The 23,439-nt window shown below is 38.2% G+C and overlaps 1 protein-coding gene and 1 long non-coding RNA gene across 2 annotated transcripts in view; one reads left to right on the top strand and one right to left on the bottom strand.

The window, feature by feature from the left end:
- Positions 1–8,694: 8,694 nt before the first annotated feature.
- Positions 8,695–23,439, bottom strand: part of LOC114569234 (xylosyltransferase 1) — a 39,047-nt gene continuing 24,302 nt past the window's right edge. The window contains exons 5-11 of the mRNA XM_028599037.1: positions 22,555–22,635; positions 21,714–21,930; positions 21,163–21,339; positions 17,891–18,159; positions 13,203–13,398; positions 11,622–11,958; positions 8,695–9,253 (exon numbers count right to left, since the gene is read on the bottom strand). Coding sequence (XP_028454838.1) covers positions 8,931–9,253; positions 11,622–11,958; positions 13,203–13,398; positions 17,891–18,159; positions 21,163–21,339; positions 21,714–21,930; positions 22,555–22,635 — 1,600 coding nt within the window. The 3' untranslated portion in view covers positions 8,695–8,930. The remainder of the gene's footprint in view (positions 9,254–11,621; positions 11,959–13,202; positions 13,399–17,890; positions 18,160–21,162; positions 21,340–21,713; positions 21,931–22,554; positions 22,636–23,439) is intronic.
- On the top strand, positions 8,777–12,821 carry LOC114569236 (uncharacterized). Its single transcript, XR_003694390.1, has 3 exons — positions 8,777–9,272; positions 10,726–10,833; positions 11,601–12,821. It is a non-coding gene; the product is annotated as an uncharacterized LOC114569236 (long non-coding RNA).

Below are 23,439 nucleotides of genomic sequence, written 5' to 3'. Positions count from 1 at the left end.
AGTCCACAGCTTGGTCTTGGTCTGCAGTGGATGAAAAAAAATGAATAAAACTGCAGATAAATACAAGTAATAATGGTAGTAGGAAGAACCGTATTGATTTATTTTTTTTTTTTTTTAGGTCCCAAACAAAATACAGCTGCCCGGCAGTAAACTATTTTTAACAGAGACATAGTGCTATCAACTGTCAGTCTATGGTCTGATGTAACTTGAATCATAAACACAAGGGGGCAGCAGCACTCCGAGTCTGACCACTGATCAGTTATATTTTGAGAGCAGCAAATGTATCTTTAGAAGGCCCCATCTAAGAATAACATGCATCAGTTTAATACTATAATGTATTATATGTATATGATTTTTGTTTTTATAAGAGTCTAAACTGACGGTGTACTTTATTCCCATAATAGAGGGTAAACTTAGCTGAATACCTGCTGTTTGCAGTGCAGTTAAAGATACTAGATTTAGAGTTTGCCATGTATTCATTTAGTTTTTTGAACATTTTGACATCAATCTATTTAACTTGTAAAAGCAAAGATGTACGGAAGCAGGAAATCTTACATTTGAACAATATTAAAGATGACCATATCAAACCGTATTTGCACTAACAGTGTATGTGATGTGCTGTAGAGGCCTTTTTGTTGCTTTAATAACAGTGAATCTCCTCATGTTTGTGTCCATATAGGAAAACTGAGGCCAGAGCAGCTGGAAGGAGACTGGAGAACTAAACGGGTGAGTCAGAAACGCCTTTCCCTCCTCCTTATGTTTGTTTGCTCAGCATTGTGGTCCGAGATGTATAAACCTTTCTAGGTAAATCAACAGTAATATAAGTTTTCAAACCATAACCCTCATGTTCCCACAGTAATAATAACAATGATTGCTTTTCTATAAATGGGTTAACTAAGTTAAACTAATCCAAACATTTATGGAGGCCAATTTAATACTGAGATAAATGGTTACTAGATTTTATTTAGTGTCACCTAATTATGACCTAGTACAATTTATCTCTTTAATACTGTATATGATAATCATTGCATAATATATCTTGAGTTAGGATTATGAAATATATAATATTAGGCCGATTAAGTTATTAGATCTAGATCTATTGATGTATTTCCTTGTGGGAATGGCCTACAGTGACATAAATATTAGTTCTTAATTAATAATATATAATATTTCTTGAAGTATCAAAACTCTCTAACCCTGCCTAAATGTTTATTATTCATACAGCTATATTCATCATTATTAATAAGTAAACTTACTAAATAAGTAAGTAATTAATACATTGTTAACAAAAGGAAAAAGTGAAAAGATAAAATATTCATGCAACAATTCAAATGAAATTCTAAATTCTGACATACAAATAATTAGAAGATTCTAGAGATGCATGTTAGTGTATAGTGCCAAAATCCTGGCTACCTTACACCTTATGTAATTCTAATAAGATCTTTGTTTATTATTATTCTGATGACTAACACTACAAATGTACACTACAGTTTTATTGTAAGACCCTTGTTACCCAAAAGCATCAAAGAACATGAACATCAGTTCCATTGTTCAATACAGCACGTTTTGTCGAGTTTAGCACAAATGCAAGTCTTGGTCAGAGTCACAGTGAACTCTGCTGCCACACAGATATTAATAATTAGCTCTGTCCCTCTGGCTGCGTGTCATCGATCAGCTGTATTGATGATTCCATCACCGCTGGCTGTGCAGATATAAAGTGTTCAATAAGGAAGGATTAGGATAAGGAATTTAACTTTTAAATGACTCCTTGCATACATGCATTTTGGGTTTACAGTTCTTCCGTTACAAGCCAAATAGCAGAAAATTCCCCAAAAAAGGTGGGTGTTAAATTAACATATTTTTAGTAGCAGGGAAGACGTGAGTAGAGAAATACTTAAAGGCTGCTTGTTATTGTCATCAAATCCCCAAAAAGACCAAACCCAATAATGTGTTTAACAGTGCGTCTTTCAATACTTTCCGACTATATAATGAAGATGTAAATCTTAGAAACAACATGGAAATAGTGCATCTGTCTGGGACTTTTTCCTGCAGCTTATGAATCCACACTCTAGTATTTGTGGCAGCAGGACGGTGTATGTAGATAAACTACAGTGTGTTCACGGTAATGAGGGAACATGTCACCCAGTGCAACAGTGTGGCTTATTGATGTTTTTTATTTAATATTATTTTGGGCATTTTTGGCCTTTATTTTGATAAGACAGCTGAAGACATGAAAGGAGGGGGGAAGGGAATGACATGCAGAGTTGGAGTCGAACCCAGGGCTTCTGCATGGGGGGGGGAAACCTCTATATATGGGCGCCCGCTCTACCAACTGAGCTATCCGGGCGCCCTTAATGATGGTTTTAACAACAATGGAGATCAATGGAACACAGGAAGACGATATATCAGCCTTTGATACAGACACAATACTTGTTTAGTAGATACAGTCACTGTTGGTTTGGTCTTTTCAATTTTTGATGACAATGGGAAAATTATGTAATTTCACCAGAAATATCGCTAACCAGAAGGACTGAATGTAGGTGGGAATTCTTCTAATAGCCTCTTCATGCTGCTCCAAAGAAAAAGTAAGAGAATGTCTCTCCTCAGCTCAACCCAGTTTCTGCCCTCCTTTGCTTGAATTGCAATTGTCTGGCTCAATGATCGCAACAACTAAAAGAGAGACTTCGAAACGTCCCCTTCAAAACCATTTGATTTTCCAAACATCCCAGCCCATTCCAAACATCCCAGCCCATTATTATATAATTATAATGATCTAAACTGGTCTAAAATAGGTTTTCTTACAACCTCTCTAGCTGCATGCAGGTGGTAAATTGTGGAAAAAGTATTCAAAAGTAGCAATGCTCATATGAATAAGTCATGTAAAAACCAATGTAAAAAAAAATGATATACATAAAAAGTATAAAGTAAAAGTACTTGTTAGGCAGAATATTATTATTATTATTATTATTATTATTATTATTACTACTACTGATTCCTTAAGAAGAAGCGTAAGAAGAAATCTACTGCTGTAGCCAGCTGAGGTGGATCTCATTTGAACTACTTTGTAAAGTTTTTATTTTGTTTTAATTGCACCACATTATGCTTTAAACTGTTTTGAGCTGAATATTGTATATGCTTTATATGTGGAATCTGCAAATTAACAAGTACATCCAGCTGTCAAATTATTGTAGGGAAGTAAAGTACAAGAAAAGGAGCAAAGTCAAAGTTTAAAGAACTTAAAGTAGTCATTTCACAGTTTCCTCAGCAACTCAACATTTATAAAAAATTTATTTTATTTGGGGCCCCTGAACCCCTCTGACCACTCAGCATTACCTGTCCATACAAGAGTGTGAAATAAACTGCACAGGCACAAAATAAAGGGAGATTGTACTTCAAAACCGCTATGGTCATTTATAAGGCATTCACAACAATTTTTTTGTTTTTTTTAACATTTGAGACAGTTTTTGATGCTTTCAAAGAGGGTTTCCTAAAACAGGAGTACTACTCCCAGAGAGAGGCACAGCACTACTCCCAGAGAGAGAGAGAAAGCGATAAAGAAGAGCAAGAAAATAACAAAACAAACACGCAATAAGACAGAAATGGCACAAAAAATAGGTTGGGTATAAAAGAAACAGCACTGTAAGTGTGTGAGGCAAAAATGAAATAAGAAAAACAAATCTCACAGGTGAGATTTTCCTCCAGAATCTGAAAACTTTATCAACATCTTACCATCAAAATCTGTAAAAAACAGTCACAACTTCTGTGGCACCATCATCACTGCATCCAAAGAGGTGACATATTTCCATGTCATTAAATATACATCGTCTGAGTGTTTTACAAAATACTTATTTCAATCGACTCGTCATATGGAAAATACATACTGGACATAAGTGGCTCTTAATATTCAAATCAACTTGAGGAGAAACAGGAAATAAACCTTTTTATTTTATTTTTTTTTACTGTTTTTTTGAGACTGACATGCCAAAATGACTGCTGACATGTAAAAATATTGAAAAAATGACCTTATTTATAAATTAAATCATAAAAGCTGTGGGCGGCCAAAGCTGTAATAATAAAAAATAATTAAACTTTGATAAAAGCGATTCTGACAGACAACTGTAAGTCAAAAAATCTAAGCATTAGTGTGAAATGTAATGAAGCAAGCTGACAACCAACTAAATTTAAATGATAAAGTTTTGGACCTGGTCAGGGTTTTAAAATGTTTGATTTCAGCACAAGACTTGATTTCCCTATTTTGTTTGATTTACAGCAAAGAAACCAAACTAGGTTTGGATCTACCTGAATACATCATCTAATCCTACAATAAAGTTGTTAAATACAGTACATCATAGTATTTTGTTAACTATTTATGGCTCACTTTTGTTTATGAACCGTAGGTTTAGCAATTTAAGTTTTTTTGCGCCAATATTCCCAGACATTTTTGTACTTAATGAATGCCCTTACAGTATTGTGACAGTTGTTTAACTTTTACATAACTTTAGGGTGTCTACAACAAGTACGTTTTTCTGGTGATCAGTCTAGTTCTGAAATCAAACGGATAAAACATGAGCTGACTGTACCTCTTGCGTTCCGTTCAATCTCAAATCTAGGGGCAGTAAATTACTGATGCTCTCTGCAAGCTTTGGTCCTGTGCACTGCTGTATTGTTTGTACAGTTTAATAGCTCTTTCAACCCAAACATCTGGTAACATTTTTTTTTATATATATATATATATATATATATATATATATATAGTCACAATCTTTTCTAAAATAAATATGATGCACTGTTCACTGTCTGTGCTTTAAGTGCTGACTGTCCCAGAACAACAGTTCATTCTGAGCTTCCCCCTCAGGCTTAGAATCCCCCCACTGCTCTCCAGTTTGGTCCCAGTAACATTGGCATATGGCAACTACACACACTGGAATAATTTATTAAAGATGGTTAAATATTAGTTTTTATAGTAATGCACAATATGACTAACTGAAGATGGGTTGCACCAGCAAAGATTTCAGCAAAAGGATTTGTAATTTGACATTACCTTGCACCATTTTGATTTTAAAATTACCATAAGATAAATTAATGATTATGTTCGATACTATTACATTCTGGAAATAGGAGCAGCATCTGTGTAGGGTGAAGTTAAATATTTCTACATTTTGAGTATTTATTTGCTTTCATGCTGCAAGTTGGATCAAATTGATTAAACTCTGTCTCATATGTGCATGATTAGCTTAGCATAACGACTGGAAGCAGGGGGAACCAGCTAGCCTGGCTCTGTCCAAAGTTGATAAAATCCTTCTACCAGAGCCTCTAAAAAACATTAAATTACCTTGTTATATATGTAGTTTGTTTAATCTGTAAAAAGTGTCACTTCCTTGAGTTAATAAGTGATCTTTAGAGGTGCTGGCAGATTTTGTAACCTTTGGACAGCCAGGCTAGCTTTTCCCCACTGTTTCCAGTCTTTTTGCTAAGCTAACTGGCCACTGACTGTAGCTTCATATTTACAGTACAGACAGGAGTGCTGTCAATCTGAACAGCTAATGCTGCATTTCTTACAATGTTGAACTATTGTTTTGAAATGATTATTATTATTATTATTATTATTATTATTATTAATCAATACATTTGTATTTGTCTCGTGAAAAATCATACAAGGTATAATTTGCGTGAAATGTAATCCCATCAGCTCCTTCAATTTCTGCATGATTGATCATTAGTTTACAATTCAAAACCCCATCTTATGCAAATTGATCTAATCCAGTTATAACCTGAACTGAATTTAGTTTTTTTTTTCCATGTTAAACTGTTAGTCAACAGGTTCAACTGTTGCACTGATTTTATGCATTATTGATCATTAAAAACAGCACAGTATAACCTTCATCTTCACTGGTGCAACCCAGACTTAACATTAATATTTTATGTCTTGGCACAATGTCCATCACTGAGCAGCATGGAAATCTAAAGGTGCATCTAAATGTCCTGGGTGGCCTGCCCTCTCCTCCTCACCTGCTACACCCGAACCCAACTCACAGAATGATATATGTTATGCAAGTAATGTAAAGTATGGAAGGATTATGATTATAATATACCAGTACATAAACCAAGTTGTTCAGAGATTTGGCTTTTACTCATTAACTTGTTCTGGTTATTCCTATCTGAAAAAAAGACATTTACGGTTACACTTTACTTGAAAGTATCTACACAAGAGTGACATGACACTGTCATGAACGTGTCATAAACCTAACCAAGTCATAAACATTTGCTTCTTTTAGTAAGTGTCATTTGGTTTTTGTCATGACAAGTTAGGGTTAGGGTTCATTGTGTCATGACAGTGTCATGTGTTCATGACACTGTCATGTCACTCTTATGTAGATACCTTCAAGTAAAGTGTTACCAAAGTTACTGTTGCAGTGATGTCTACATTTTTTCTGTACATTCTGTACATTACTATCCCTATATTTAGTAACACAGAAAATATTTAGTAATCAACTTATAAGCTATTTAAATGACCTTTTTAATATGAATATTTGCTGCTTTAATTTAATATCATAAATTAAAAACATTTTGGGGCTCAGTGCTCAGACATATAAAAGTATGCATTTCTAAGGCATAAATTGTTCTCTTAACTGCTGATGGGCATTGGCTATTATATTTTTGACATCTTTAATTAAAAAAACTTAACGGACCAGTTAATACAAAATATTGTAACGGTTACTGACAGCCCAGCCTGCAAATGACCAATAAAACATCCTTTAGTTAAAAATATGTAGCTGTACTTAAGCACTTACGGTCGTAAAAAAACACAAAGTAGTTAAAATGAGAGCAGATAAGGAGAGGAGGACATTGAACCACCCAAAACTGAACAACACAAACATTTACCATCAGTCGTAAGACGTTTTTTTTTCTTCAAAAACAATCTCACCCGTTGTAAATATCAGCATATCAAATATTAGTCACTGACTTAAAACCTCACTCCCGTGTACACTTGGACACTGTCACATCAATTTCTTTAGCCAAGAGCAGATAAAAAAATGTGTGTAAGAAAAATTAATCTGTTCTGAGTTCCAGCATAGCAGGCGGTCTGAAGGATTCAGACATGGCACAGAAAGAAAACTAAACCCACCTGAATACAGGGCAGGGCAGTGTCAGAGGAGAACACTTTCAACAAGTTAACATGTAGTTTGTGAGTAGTGGAAAGTAACAGAGCACCTTTACTCAAGTACAAATGTAAACTACCTTGACGCCAAATATTGTAGTTTGTATTTCACTCCATCTATCTGACAGCTTTTAGCTTGTTACTTTTTATAGTTTACATAAATACAGCAATTTATAAAATTATGCTTTTATAGGTTAAACAAGTACATTAAGTAATTAAACCTTGACCTTCCACCAAAAAAACATTCTCTCTACCTCTCTCTCTACCTCTCTCTACACTAAAAAGGGGCCATTCAACAAAATGTGTACTTTTGCTTAAATACTTCTGTACTTTTACTTAATGTAATGGTGTTTTTGTTATTGAATTACTACATTTACTAAAGTAAAAGATCTGAGTACTTAGTCCACCACTGTTTACCGGTGTTTTCCAATATGCAGTACCTTTTCAGGCAAATAAAGCAACATGGTTAAGGTTAGTGAAAGACTTAATGGTTAAAAGAAACAAACAGTGACTGTAGTTGGAAAGGAAATGGGAACTGTGGTCTTTGCTTTGAACGTCGCTTTAATCACCCAGCAAAAGACCAACCAAATTAAAGAAAAATAAATGAATATATTTTGCGCACATTCTTAGAAATTCTCCGCTGACACCAACCTGGCTCTGTATGAGAACATCTATTTGCTAATGACTTTTTTTCAGGCTCATTACCCCTGGATCATAGCTGGACTATGTCAAGAAAACAAAGTGTTCTATTATAAGTGTTTCAGGCCTGTTATCCCAACATTTAAGTGCTGTTGCCGTTTAATTGTGCCGTTATCTCAAGAACTCAAACATTGTACTATGGTGATTTAAATTATGGGCTGCTGTATTCTTGTTGTAATCTGAAACTCAGCCTATGCAGAAAGTGCGTAGGCTGAGTGTTTCAGATTACAACAAGAATTGATTTTGTTCTTCAAGAAATACTTTTAATTCTTTCAGCGAACTATTGCTCATGATCACATTTGTGGTTGAAAAAAAGTCAAAGCATTAATTGTTGACTTTTAATTAATAATTATATTTAATTAAAAAGAATGCAAGCTTCTGTCTTCGCTGAGTTCCCGTACAGCATTAAACCAATTCAATTTTAGCTTCACCTCCTTTTTTTTCTTCTTTTTTTTAAACCTTTTATGGGAAACTAAATCAGTATTTATTTTCTAGGATCAGTGTTCATTTCTAGGAAGTTGCATTTTAAATCTTTCAATCTTTTGACTACAATTGTAATCTGGGGATAACAGTCTGAAATAAAAATAAATACGATCACTATAAAACAATTTCTCTCAGGAAATTGAGCACTAACTAAGCTGTGAGCAATAATGGCCTAAGAATGAGCAATTACGTCCGTTTTTAAGCATCTGGGACATGTAAACTCACTTGCATACCGTAACCTAGGGTAACACTTAGAAACCCCACACACACACACACACACACACACACACACACACACACACACACACACACACACACACACACACACACACACACACACACACACACACACACACACACACACACACACCTTTGAGCAGCAAACTGAATAAGGATTGAAGTTTTGTTTCTCAGTGTTCTGAGTTTGTTCCTCTTCTTTCTGTCGCTGCCTCCAAAGTTTCATTCATCCATTTCCTTTCACTCTGATGTTGCACAAACTTTAAATAAATAAATATAAGACACAAACAGGACATCAGCCCCATGTCTTCCTTCATTTGTTCCTCTTGTCCTCCCTCAGCCTGTCCGTCTGCTACCTGATCCGTCCGTCCTCTCTGGACGGGGTCAGTTCAGACTTGGTGTCGGGGCTGGCAGCGCTCCAGGCGGTAAGACGACAGCGCTGCATGACGGGACAGGCGCTGGGTCCCATCGAGCAGACGTCTGCAGCCGACCAGTGGCCCTCCAGCAGCCAGTCCAGCCAGCGGCGCAGCGGCACCCCCGTCAGGGCAGCGTTGGCCTCAGCCTCCTCCACGGCGCCAAGACTCACAGGCAGCCGAAGCACCGGGTTCAGGCCGTGGAAACTCTGCTCCATGTAGGAATTTCTGGCTGGGCCACCGTGCAACCGCAGGGCATCCTCTGGATCCCAGGACAAGTGGTAAGGAGGAGGTGGGAGAAGAAGAATGGTGAAAAAGGTTGCTTTGGAAAGCATATTTCCTCGTCCACACTATAGATAACCTTAGAGTTAAACAATCATTTGGTTTCAAGTATTTTCTAGTGTCATTTGTGACCTCAGTACTCCGTATGTTACTTTGTCACATAGACTTCTTAGCGCTTACCGTAGGTGGGGAAATACAAATGTTATTTTCTTGGCCTCTTCTCTGACAGTGGTTTGCATCTTCAAAAAGGTATTTTTGAAATCTCCCAAACTGGAAAATCTTTCCCCATTGCAAAACCAAAGTTTTAAATCTAGTATTTTAACAGACTGTGACAATACTGGATTGAAATGTTATTTCCCTTTGAATATGTGAAAAGGTATAATAGGTAAAAAAACATAACTCTCTTCAATCAAGTCATGCAGCGTGGGGATTTTCCCAAAAATGAATCCCCAGCAAACTTTAATAAACCTAGAAGGTAATTTAAGGAAACTTCTGAAGGTATTTTCAGAATCATTAAATACATTTTTTCACATCTGGATAAAAAAAAACATTCTATCTGCTAAATGTCAAAAATGGTAGCTGGGTTGCTCAGTTTTATAGCTATAGTTTTGGTACATTTTGTTTTTAAAAAATGAGCCTGGATATATGTAATTTCCGATTAACTTAATTTTGAAAGTCAGTTGTTATTATCATCAAGATAGTTTGAAGAGTCTTTGAGGATTCTGGAAATATGTTGTTAAACAACCTGCTGGGTTTTTCAAAGATGACAATCGGATTAACCGTAGTAGTTAAACCATTTGTTTAAAAAATTGGTACATGTATAGGGATGTAAGGGATCTGAATATCGGGCCACTGCAGATTAGCATTATAATGACCAAAGCAGACATTTACTAAAATGTGGTTACTTGCATAGGCACTAGATTGGATCTGCTAGACGTGTGAACATCATGACATGCCTCATGGCCTGCATTATTCTGCCTCCAATTGGCTTACCCTGGTATTCTTTCCCTAACCAATCCCCACTCCTCATGCTTAAACCTAAACACGTCTAGCGGATTCAATGTAGCATTTACCCACTTTGACCACCATGTTTTCAGCCCCACACATATTTTGAAATAGGTTTAAGTTACAAATATGTGTTATTACAATGAAAGTGATATGTAAATGAAAGGAAAAATCCACAATGTATAGTTATAACTGGATTTAACTGTAGCAATATGCAAGTACAGTTAACTTAAATAACAGGCAATTTAACAATTTTAAGTAAATGTACTTTTGTCATTAACTATTCTACAAAAAGAGACGCTCGAGAAGCAGAAGCCTGTGCACTGTAGTGCAGCAGCCTTGCACCTGCAGCAATTCTTGTAGCCACAAGAGATAAGCTTGTGGCATGATTTTGATGCTTGTGGCAACATCCAGTGGAGCTTATACATTCCTTCTGTCTTCACCCAGTCAGATGGTGATGGCAGCACATGGTCTGGTAGCAGTGTTTCCCCCCCACGTGTGATGTGACCATCCTGGTAGACTGCTCTCTTGACATGTTCCACCAGAGCAGCTCAGGTATGTGTTTCAATTTATTGAGCTATGCTGCCCCACTATAGGTGATTTTAGAGGTGAACATCTTGTTCTCTCTCTCTCTCCCTTGTTCTCTCTTTCTGTCTCTCTGTCTCCCTCACAATTCAATGGGGCTTTATTGGCATGAAAGTTTCAATAACAATGTTGCCTCTCTCCCTCCCTACCTATGTCTGTCTCCCTCATTCACTCTCTCTCCCTCTTCTCATTCTCTCTTCTCGTCCTCTATGGCTCCCTGTCTCTTTCTCTCCCTCTATTTCCCTGTCTGTCTCTCTCTCCCATTCCCTCTTGCTTCTCATCCTCTTTCTCTCTTCTCGTTTTCTCTCTCTGTCTCTTTCTGTGTGTCTCAGGCCTGAGGAGGTCAAACAATTCAAACGGGAGGCTAATTTGGATAGAGGTGACCCTGTGTGCATGTGTGACTGGATACTGACACTATAAATATATGTATGCATGGTGTTGACAGCTGTGACAGGAGGTGTGTGTGTGGGTGGTTATTTAGGTATTAGATCTGCTATTTACTTACAAACTGCAGGGACCCTTTTAAAGCTCTTGAATAACATTTCAACAGGTGTTTCCATGAGTTTCTGCAGGTTGATACCGAAACGTTGTGCGAAATGGTAGAAATGCCTGTACTGTAGCTACGTATACTGTGATTATGTGTGAAATGTCCAACTCCAGTTCTTTGAGTTCTGTACTTCCCTGCCTAAATCTGATTTCTTGCAGTAATCTGTTTTCTTGTGTGCATGTAAACGCAGTGACGTGTTTGGACCGCTCACCTTGCTGTAAGGACTGCTGTCGGTGGAACTCCAGCGGAGCCACGATGAAGCTGGTCTGGCCCAGCGGGTTCCAGTGATGCAGCACCCTCAGGGTCCACAAACCAGGCCTCAAGGGCAGGGTGAGTGGCGGCCGGTAGTGGGTGACCTCAGCGGAGGCGTCCACCAGGATGTCGTAAGTGGCAGCGATGACGTTGGTGGGGTCGATCCACACCACAGTAGCAGTCAGGTTGCTCTGGCTTCGGCTCCAGCGCTGCACGGCTACCGGCTCATCCTTGGGCCCCAGCAGACCCCCCCAGTTCCTGAAGAGACGCTCCTTAGGATCCCAGTCCGCCCCAACCTGAACAACAGGAAGAGTTTCAGTATCGCCCTGTTTGGACTGACTCAGATTCTGATTGCAGGGATGCACAGTTTAGGTTGTATCTGGCAAAAGCTGCTTAAAATGATTTATAAATGGCTTCCAGTTGATTTAGCCTAGATTTTAAGGTTTCAATCAATTTAAAGTTTTACTCATTTTTAAATGTCTGTCTGGCTCCAGTATACATCTGGGAGCTTTTGTGCCCATACTGCCCTCAGATCCTGCAACACAACTCTGCCAATAGTCCCGGTCCAGATAAACTTAAGGCTCCTAAAGTCTGGAACAGTCTTCCAGTTGAAATTCACTTTTATGTCAATGACTATGTCAATGACTATTTCTATCTAAAGAACTTTTTCTATTTCAGTCGGCTTAGTTTTTCCCTAATCATTTATTTTATTGGCATGTGTTTTTTTTTGTTCTTGTGTTACTTTTTTTTGTGAAGCACTTTAAAAAAGGTCCTTATCACAACCGTAATCTTATAAATGCTAATGTTTCATACCAAACAATTAATTCACTGATATAAGTATATAGAAGAAATTGTTTTGTATAACGCTTTGGCAAAACTGTTAAGGTTTTTTTTAGCCCAAAATACTTTCTCAAACCATAAGTAGCATGCAATTGTTAAACTTCTCCAAAAATCTCAAATGGGGAACAAAAGACAAATTCTGGGATATTTCCTGAGCAACAGTGTATCAAAATCATAGACTAACCAAATGAATATAGGAGGATAGTAGTTTTAGGGACAATAGAAGTCCCTGGGTTTTTTCTGGTGTTGTGGGGAGAATATTTGGACTTCATCACTTCTCCTTTGTTCAATATTGAATAAAGCTGCCTATAATCTGAAATCATCGTAGTCGTCATTTGTGAACATCTCCATCATCCATTTCCAGAGAGTTCCATCTCTCAATTTGCTTTTCCACCTTTCATTTTTGACAGGACAGCTAGGATGCAGGAAATCCTCACAGGACGGATTCAAACCTTGGACCTCTGCGTCGAGGCATAAACCTCTTAGTATATGTGCGCCTGCTCTACCCACTGACTCCAACCCGGCCCCAAGAGATATTTGCTTTTCAACTGACCGCAACAAAGCGCAGATGTTAAATCTGTGCTTTACATCTTTATAAATAAAACACTTAAATTGAGTGAATATAAAATATGCACAGACCTACTGGTCAAAACAAATGTGTCAAATTTCTGAAGTCCTTGTTGGAGTGTGTGTGTCTGACCTGGACGTGCTGTAGCCTGTTGGTAGGGTTGGGGGGGCTGGCCAGGGTGAAGTGGTCTTTGGAAGTCACCCAGGTCTCCAAGCTTTCCAGCTGAGTGGAGGCTTGGTTAGTGGCCACGTGACGCACAAGATAGCCTTGAAACTGGTCTGACAGGAAGTAGAGGTGGACCGACACTGGGTGGCTCATAGCCATGTACCTGAGAGAGATTAACACATACTACACTCAGACCATCTGCAATAAAGTGAATATGCATCTTTTCTTTGTGTTTTGGTTTCATTTACACAAAGTTCAACATATTGCCAACATGATGGTACAACAACATACCCAGTGACGGAACAAAAACAAATCCCTTTTACTCAAGTGCAAGTTTGAGGTAATAGTACAATATTATAGTATGTCATAAAATGTCAAAGTATAGTATGTCTTAAAAGTCATAGTATATGTCAAAGTCTTAAAACGTCATCGATAAGTATGTGATTAAAAAGTCATAGTATGTCATAAAAATAGTTTAAAAAGTCATAAAAGACAGTATAGTGTGTAATAAAGGTCATAAGAAGTCTTAGTATAGTATGTCATAATATAGCATGTTATAAAAGTCAAAAAGTAATAGTGCTGCATGCCACAAAGTTGTGAAAAGTCATAATACTGTATGCCAGTCATAAAAAGTCATAGTATAGTATGTCATGAAAAGTCATAATATAATAGGTCATATTAAGTCAAAGTATAGTATGCCATTAAACAAGTCATAATTCATACCATAGTATGTCATAAAAAGTCATAGTATAGTATGCCATTAAAAAAAGTCAAAAATGTAAAAGAAGTAATACAAATCTTAGTATAGTAGGTCATTAAAAAGTCATACTAAAGTCATACTGAAGTAGGTCATAAAAAGTCACAGTATACTATGTCATAAAAAGTCATAGTACAGTATGCCATTAAAAAAGTAATACAAATTCAAAAAAGCCATAAAATGTCCTAGTAAAGTAAGTCATAAAAATTCATAGTATGTCATTAAAAAGTCATGAAAAGTCATAGTATGTCACAAAAACTTCATAGTATAGTAGGTCATAAAAGTCCTAAAACGCCATAAAAAGTCATAGTAAAGCATGTAAAAAAAGAAGTCATAAAAATTCATAGTATCGTAGGTCATAAAAACGTCATAATATTGCATGCCATAAAGTAAGAAAATCCTACTATATTAAAGCATGCCATAAACTGTCGTAGTATAGTATGTAAAAAAGTAAAAAAAAATCCTAGTATAGTATGCCATTATAAAAGTTCTAAAAAGTCATAATATAGTAGGTCATAAAAATGTCATAGTACAGTGTGTAATTAAAAAGTCATAGTATAGTATGTAAAAAAGTTTTAAAAAATCCTAGTATAGCATGTCATTAAAAAAAAAAAGTCATAAAAAGTCATAGTATGCCATTAAAAAAAGTCATAAAAATTCATAGTATAGTATATCATAAAAAGTCATAAAAAAAAGTCATAAAAAGACATAGTATGTCATTAAAAAGTCAGTATAGTATGTCATAAAAAAGTCATAAAAAGTCATAGTATAATAGCATGTCATAAAAAGTCCCTGTATAGTATGTGATAAAAATCGGCATAATCGGGCCATCCCCCTAAGAAAGTCATAAAAAAAAAAAGTAGGTCATAAAAAAATTCATAAAAAGTCATATAGTAGGTCATAAAAAAAGTCCTAAAATGTTGTTGTCATAAGTCATAGTATAGCATGTAATAAAAAGTCATACTATAGTATGCCATAAAAAGGTCTAAAAAGTCACAGTAAAGCAAGTCATAAAAAGTCACAGTAAAGCAAGTTATAAAAAGTCATAGTATAGTATGATATAAAAAAAATCATAGTATAGTTTGCTATAAAAAGTCATAGTATAGTATGCTATAAAAAGTCATAGTATGTCAAATAAAGAGGTTTAATTTAATTTCACGAGCCATGGTTAGCAATGAGCTAATACTACATCAAATTACTTTTTAAAGTGGTGCAGCACTATGACAATGTAAACACGACACATACTAAAACATAAAATAGGTGATCTCAGATAGTCACAAAGACTGAATGGAGCAAAAGCAGGAACATACCCTGTTTGTTAAAGTATTAACTCTATATAAACACACTGCCTACTAGTCGGTGGCAGTAATACACAAGTTTCTAAAGCAACAGAGGAAGAAGAGATTTCACTGTTTTCTTGTTTATGATTTAAGTGTTGACCAAAAATCTGCAAGTAAACCATCTCAAAGTGTTAATGTGGATGGAATCATGTTTCATATGTAACCACATTAGTGTGTATGTGGCCTGAAATGTTGCTTGACTAAAATCACAGGTTGACTGGAACAGACTGGTCCTGTTTAACTCCCCCCCCTCATCCCTCCCTTCACACACACTTCCCATAATGCTGCCCCCACCCATTCTAGCCACCAATCCTCACCCAAACAACAAGTACCTCCTTGTACCTACTACCTCCTTGTACCCCCCCCACACACACACACACACACACACACACACACACACACACACGGAAAAATCCAGTATGTGCAGACACTGTAGCCTGGTTGTACCCCAGGACAAGCTGGCATTATCTTTATATTTAATTTGGACTCACAAACACCAGTGGTGGGAAGTTTAGTGGAAAGACACACTTCATCTGCCAGTTCTCGTCACTCCCCTCAGACAGTGATTGTGCAGTTTCTCTCTCAGTTGAAATTTACTGACTCAACGTCTAAATGTCCCTAATACACCCACAACCGGTGAGGACTCTACATGAGGCCGATATTGGCTTTTTACAATTCTAGCACAGAGTGTTGTTCTCACACCTTTAGTTCGCTTCATTAGGCCCAGACCAAGATAAAAATTATCCACTGTTGCCTTTTAGTTCTGCTCGGTTTCCTGTTCACACTGACAAATTACAAACAAACCAAGAGCTGTAAACATGAAGTCACAAGGTAACTTACTGATTGGACAGTTTTGGTGACTGTCATCAGCACTACATGGCCCCACCAGGAAAACATTTCTGTTAACTGACAGCAAGTGATGCTGCAGTCATAATGGTGGAATCTGGGAAGATAACTTCTCAGATTCCACAATTATGATCATTAATATTTGAGAAGGCAAGTATCTGGACCTCATTTCTTAAATAGTGGCAAACGAGAGAAAAAAGAAGTTTCTTTTAACATATGGGTTCCAAATGATGGAGTGTTGTTTTCTCAACACTTCACAATCCGCATATGAATTTAACAGCAGTTTATCTTTTGAATTTGTGCTAATATCACGTATATTCCATGACTAAATATTGTGGTTCGACTGCTTTGGTTTTACAGATCAAAACAGACCACCAGAAATACCTTGGAATCGGACCAAGGACACATTTTTCATGCACTTTTGGTCTAGTTGTTTGTTCCACAACAGTTTGATGGACAGCGTTTTAAACCAACCAAAATAATCCAGATCAAACGGCCAAACCCATGAGTGTTTGTTTGAAATGAACCAAACAGGTTCAGTGTGACAGCATCATATCTCAGGAGGGCGCCTGGGAAGCGTCTACTAGATTCAGAATTGGAACAGTGGTGACAGTGGTCTTAATTACTCGCACTGGGATCTGTGAGATTGCTCAAACTGAAATTAAATTTAGCACCCCATACACAAACTCCTGGAACACCCAGTTAACCTTCAGAACCAATCAAGAACAACTGGCATGAATCCAAGCATTTCTTCATTGCCTTTGAGAACTCCTTGGACCACGTGAAGAGCTCTTGCAGTCAGTCTACAAATTCCTGTAGCCCCTTTAAAGCTCCTTCACAAACCCCTGGAACCATATCAAGAACCCCCTGAATGCTTTCAATAATGCAGGGACTCCTTCAAAGACCTTTTATTCCTTAAGGATATCTGGAACCCCTTTAAGAAACACCTGGTATGATGGATGTACTATACTAATAGTTTACAAATAACTTGCTCACCCAACACAAACACAAAACAGTAGGGGTGTGACGAGACACTCAGCTTATGAGACGAGAAGAGATTTTAACACTATTTTAAAGAAACCTTTGAATAAGAAATATGACTGGAAAAATTGTCCTTACTCAGAGAACCACGGTTACAACGTACAACGCATTGCAGCAGTGAACAAGGAAGTAGGCTGCTCTTGTATTGATTTATGACCATTTTAAGATGAGGGGAGAACATTTCTCTTTGTTTAATATCATTAAAAGTAAAGTTAGGTTTTGCTTTTTGCTTCAGACTCATTAAAAAAAAAAAAAAAAAAAGAGAGAAAGAGAGCGATCTGCGCCAGTCAGCGCCACACTGAACTTCATACTGCAGTCCATGTGCGTGTCGAGCGTGAGTGAGTGAGAGAGTAAGAGTGAGTGAGAGAGTAAGAGTGAGAGTGAGAGAGAGAGAGAGAGGCCGGCCGTACCCTCTAACATCCTAATGCTGGGTTTTACAGGCAGCTTTTTACAATTGCAACTCCGCTACCGCTCGGTAAAAATGAACTCGTAGTCAACTTTGGCGAATGGGCAGAGGATCTTCAATGCTAATTTAGAGGTCCAAGCCAGACTCTTCTTCAAAACCAGATGTATTATAAGACACGGAGTATGACTTCCACTTGACTAACTGAAAGGCTGACTCTGCCACACCACATCCAGCTTTTAATAAATCCACATCTGGATGTTCATACCTGCAGCTGTTGTCATTGGGATGTCCCTGCAGCGAGCTGGCAGCGCGGGACAGTCCCATGCGAGCAAAGGCGTGGTAGTGGCTGAGCGTGGAGTCTGATAGGCTGGCGGGGCCGTCCGTCTCCTGCTCATAGATGTTTTCCCAGTAGGCTTGAAGGCCCGGGGTGCCTGGTGGGTACGGTCCAAACAGGTAGGAGTCCAGCTGGTTGATGATCTCCTGACTGACGCTGGCCTCAAACTTCCTGGCAAAGAAGGTGGGTCTGGACGCTTGCTGTGGTCGATAAGACAGAAGGAGACGAGGAGTGATGATTACTGTAAGACTAACTTTGACCTTCAATAAAAAAAGGAATAAGGAGACCGAGAAGACAATATTTAAAACAGGAGAAATAAGTGTATAAACCACAGTTATAAAATCAAGAAATAGAATAAGGGACTAGAAGAAGACTCCGAGAGCTCAGTCCTCTGCCAAGGCATGCCCTATCCCGCAATGTTAACGTCCTAATTGAATGGGGGTTCACGTGAATTTTCCCAGTTGGCAACAAATGTTTCCAATTATTCTGACACTACATGAACAAATGCCCCATCTTGCAATGTTAATGAAAGTGAAAAATAATTAATGTTTCTGCCCTGTGATTCGGATGCGCTCCAAAGTTTAATTTAAAAAATGGGCCAGTAGTTTTTCAATAATCCTGCTGACAAACGGAGCCAAAAACATGACCTCCTTAGCAGAGGCAATAATAAGATTAACAATAAGATTGTTGTTCAAATCACATGTGTTTAAATAGAATTCCTAAGAATGAGAATAAACTCCTGCTGTACTTTGATCTAGCCTACTTAGGATCTAGTGGCTGTCGTTTCTGTTTTTCTAGCTTTGAACACACTGACTTACAGTTTATGCAAAGCAAATAGTATGAAAAATAAATCTCCAGCATCCAGTTATTCCAGTTAAAAAGCCTCACTTAAAATATAAAAAGTTTACAGGTTAGCAAGAGCCAACAGTTTGTTTCATACGACTACATAAACTGCAAAAATAAAAATATATTTTATTTACTATCATGGAAAACTAAGAAAAACACCAAGTATTTCATCTTTGAGAAGCTGGAACTAAAGAATATTTGTCATTTTTATTAAGAATAAATGACATTTTTCTGGGATTTGGGGTGTTATTTTGTGTCTCTGGTGCTTCCACACACATACAAACTTTGAAAAAAAGCCATCCATGCTGTTTTGAGTGAGATACGGTTTCTGAATGTGTCCTGCCTTCAGTCTCCGGGTGAGCTGTTCAAAATCTGCAGGGTTTTCTATGTCACTAGCCGAAACGAGGGGGCTAACCGTTAGCATGCTAGCTCATTCTCAATGGCAAAACACTGCTACAACACAAGTCTAGGGTCAGCACTATTTGCATATCAGCTGAACATACTATGGCCCTACAAATCACAGTTTAAACGCTGAGGGCCCAAAGAAAAAACACTCACTCCATATTTAGAGCCCAATTGCACCATTGTGCTTCAATAGAGATCAAGGGTCACTTACTCTTTCTCTCTAAAAAAATTCAACATCGAAGTTCCAACAGTATTCTCCCCTGTCATGAAACACTGTTGGGACATCCACTAAATGGAATATTGAATGATTTCATTATAAAACTATTTCAAATGTAAATAATATATTTCGTGGGAATTACACCGTTTTTAAACAGCGGATTACAAACTTTTAAATGTTAGTGCACATTGAATAAAACTCAAAGACACTTTACATATGGAAGAAGACAAATCATACAGCAGAGCCTTCTATGGAAAGCCCAGTTAGGACAAGTCAGTTCACGCACACACTTTGTCGTGGGGGCCAGTCTGGAGGAAGGAAGGGCGTGGGTTATGATGTCATCAGGAGGGTGTGACCTCAGCAAAGCAGCTATTGGTGAGCCCCGGCAGCACCAGCAAGCCAGGAAACCCCAACATAATGAGAGCCATGCCGACTGCCCAGGCACCAGCTGAGCTCTTTATTCAGCTGGGTGGTTTTATCCGTCACACACAGTCTTACACAGCTAAAGACAACAGTGGAAACCACTAGTTACAGGCAGAGGAGGGATTCTTGTTTCATTCATCAGAAGATCAGAGGCCTATTATATAAAACTGTATGTTCTCTGTTTTCACTGTAGGAGGTCAGCCAAATTCAAGATTCAACCAGCTGCTCTTTTTTTGGAGCCGTTTCAGCTTTATTTAGTTGATTGAGATTGATACAGACTCGGGGAGAAAAAGATCAGCAACATCCACCACACTGCACAAAAACGAAACTCTTAATAGTTTAAAAGCAAGTCTTCAGTCTCAACCGTACTCAACAATACTGTATATGTGTGTTCCTGACCCGTACATTCAGGACTCTGAGCCGTCGTTCTTGCTGGCGAACCCCGGCATTATGATAATGACAACCTTAGAAACCTCAGCGCCAACTAGCTACAAAGCTCTAAAAATATGAACTGCCTAAAGTGTACAGCTGTTTCCAGGATCAGCTCTTCTTATAGAAACCATCAGTAACTCGACCACAGACGCTGTCTTCAGGTCTGTCGTTACAGGGAGCCCAGGACCGCCTACCGTAAGTAAAAGCAGCACTGCTAATTTGTGAATACGAAGCTATTCTGGTCCCAGGCCACCGAGGCCCTGACAGGGAAGGGTGGACAGAACAGAGCGACTGAACATGATGACTATCCTCTCTGTAGCTGTGCTCTACCTCTCATTATAGGGCTGCAACATTGTCACATTCAATACAAAAAAAATCCAAAGAATGTTCACCCATGGAAAGCTTTGTGACTACTGAGAAGTTAAAACCAGGTCTGTCCTATTTAATGTCATCCGGCGTGGTAGAAAAGTAAAGTAATAAAACACAGGGTTCTTTATTCTTTCAAAGAAATAAATCAATAATTATGTTTTTTTCTGTTAACAGTTGAGTACCGATGAAACCAGGGGCTGGCTGCACAAAGACAGACTTCAACCATGCCTGCAGAGGACATTTAAATTTAGCACAAAGTCTCTAGTAAGTCTAAGAAAAAACTGAGTGTGTCTCAGAAAAATGCCACTACGCTGGTACAGAACTGCAGGGAAACACAGCCCTTAATTTTTGGCAATAGCCTTGTGGCAGAATTTCCCACAAGTTGAAGCAAGTGCTCAAGTTTTCAAGCAGGTAGACACATGCCTGATTCTTTCCGTTTTCTATTCAGTAATATTTGAAATACTCTAAAGTCTGTAAAAACTTGGCCAAGTAACCCAAGAAAATGTCTCACCTGGAAGCGTGGCAGATCTGAGGGCTTGAAGTCGTTGGGTGAGCAGCCACACCAGTCCACAATATGCTTGTACTGGCATTTACATCCCAGTTTGCGGTTCCAGTTGGTGAGCCTCAAGTTGTTGTCCACCATGGTCTCACAGTGGGCGCTGTTCTCCAGCACAGTGTGGAAAAATGACTGGAGGTAGAGTACAGAGAGACAGACAAGTTTATTTACCATCCATCCATCCATCCATCCATTCATCAATGGAGTTTAAGTATCTTCTAATTTTAATCTTTACATTATAGTATTTTAATTACATTTTCACATGTCTGTCTAATTCTAGTTTGTGGCATATTTTGTTTGTCTGTAATTGCTGCCAGAACTCTCTTGATAAAGAGATTTTTAATGAGACATTCACTACAAGGTGGATTCCATTGAAATATGCGGTTTATATTCATATCCTCTTCTAGGGGACACCAGCACACACTTCCTGTGTATGTGTATATGAAGGGTTACTTGAGTGAGTGCGTGTGTGTGTGCGTGTGTGTGTGTGTGTGTGTGTGTGTTACCTCAGCAGGCAGCAGTGTGTAGGTGTAGAAGCGCTTCATGCTGCTGACCAGCTCGTCTCGGGAGTTGACCACATAGTCCACAAAGGGCCGGTTGAGCAGGAACCAATCAGAGCCTCCGTCCACCGCAATGCCCTCTGGGATCTTGCGGTCCCCGAGACGCCACATGTGGGTGTCACACTCGTAGAAGAGACGGTCCAGACCCTGTTTACGGATGAAACTGAGAGGACACACGGCATCCAGTGTTAAGCTGATAACTCAAACTGAAACAGGGTATAATTACTTCCACCTGAGACAAATGTACTGTGATACTGTAGAGAGAGAGACATGTTTACTGTATTTCTATAAGATTATTAGTGAATACAAGCTCACTATTCAGCCACTGATCATCAGTTACTGAACCCGTCTAAGCCTGCAGACTGTAAATACCTTTGTGACTAAACCTGTGTTTGAACCGAAAAACAGATTAAAGTTTCAGCACTAAAATAAAACAAAATTACATTAAACTAAATAAATGCAAAACCAAAACAAATACTGGTTTACATGCAGAGTCAGGCCTAGTTTTAAGACTAACCAAGAAATCTGTAATTTGGGGCATTTTTGGTTGTTTTTCAACTTTGTTTTTTCAATTCTATACTATATACAGTACTATCTTATATTTTTTTTTTCAAAAATCTGCATTGAGAAGGAAGAAGAAGAAAAATAAGTTCATAAGGTAATTGTAAAGGAGTAAGGTAATGAAGGATCACCCTTAATTACCTTACTCCTTTCCCCTACAAAAAAACAAGTTCCCCATCACCATCAGATAGAGAAAAAGAGAGAAACTCTGTCCTCTCTCTCTTACCGTGCGTTGTCTCTGCCATGAGATTTGATGAAGTTCATGTTGCGGTACTTGGACAGGAAAGCCACCAGCTGTTCATTGGTCCTGAAGGGAGACAGCAGCTGTCAATCATCAACTCAGAAACACACCTCCAGAATCAAACTGTAAGCACACGTGTCAAACCCAAGGGCCAAATATGGCCCCTCGCAAATTTTTATCTGAATTTGGCCCACCTAGTTCTGCGCCAAACCTAAAAGATGGGAAACTGTTTGCAAACTGCAATTACACACAGAGGTATGGTGGCTAAACCGTGGTAAAGTGTGAGATGGGTGAGGAAATTGCCAGTTTCATGACTAGGAAGGGGAAAGCTCTCGCCGATCTTGAGGATGAAAGGTGGTTATGTGACTTGACAGTCGGTGGCAAACGCACTCACCACGGCTTTCCCGTGAGAGAGATGCAGATTCGCCGAATTTGAGACTCAGAAATTCCCACACAACCAGTGAGTTGTCATATTCAGGCCAGTGAAACCGGTTGTTGTGAGCAAATCAAATTGATTAATCAATACCTTCAGCTGTACTAATGGAGTAAAAAGTACAATATTTCCCTCTGAGATGTAGTGGAGAAGAAAGTGGCGTGGGAAGAAAACACTTAAGTACTAAACGTGTACTTGGGTAAATGTACTCCGTTACATTCCACCACTGCCAAATACAAATCTAATCTAAGAGGTCCATTCTCAGCAGCCCAATCTCATATTTTGTCCACATTTACCTTTCGTAATTTAATTTGCCAAAACACTTTGTTCTTAAACTCCTCTTATATGATCTCATAACGTATTGTCATGTGCGTCTCTACAGGAGGAAGAAAAACATCCCCAAACCATAGAATAGACTCATGCAACACACATTCCCA

The sequence above is a fragment of the Perca flavescens genome, chromosome 15 (genome assembly GCF_004354835.1).
Source record: "Perca flavescens isolate YP-PL-M2 chromosome 15, PFLA_1.0, whole genome shotgun sequence".
NCBI classification, from domain to species: Eukaryota; Metazoa; Chordata; class Actinopteri; order Perciformes; family Percidae; genus Perca; species Perca flavescens.
Note: the sequence above shows the minus strand (reverse complement) of the source record. Positions and strands in the feature narration are given on the sequence as shown.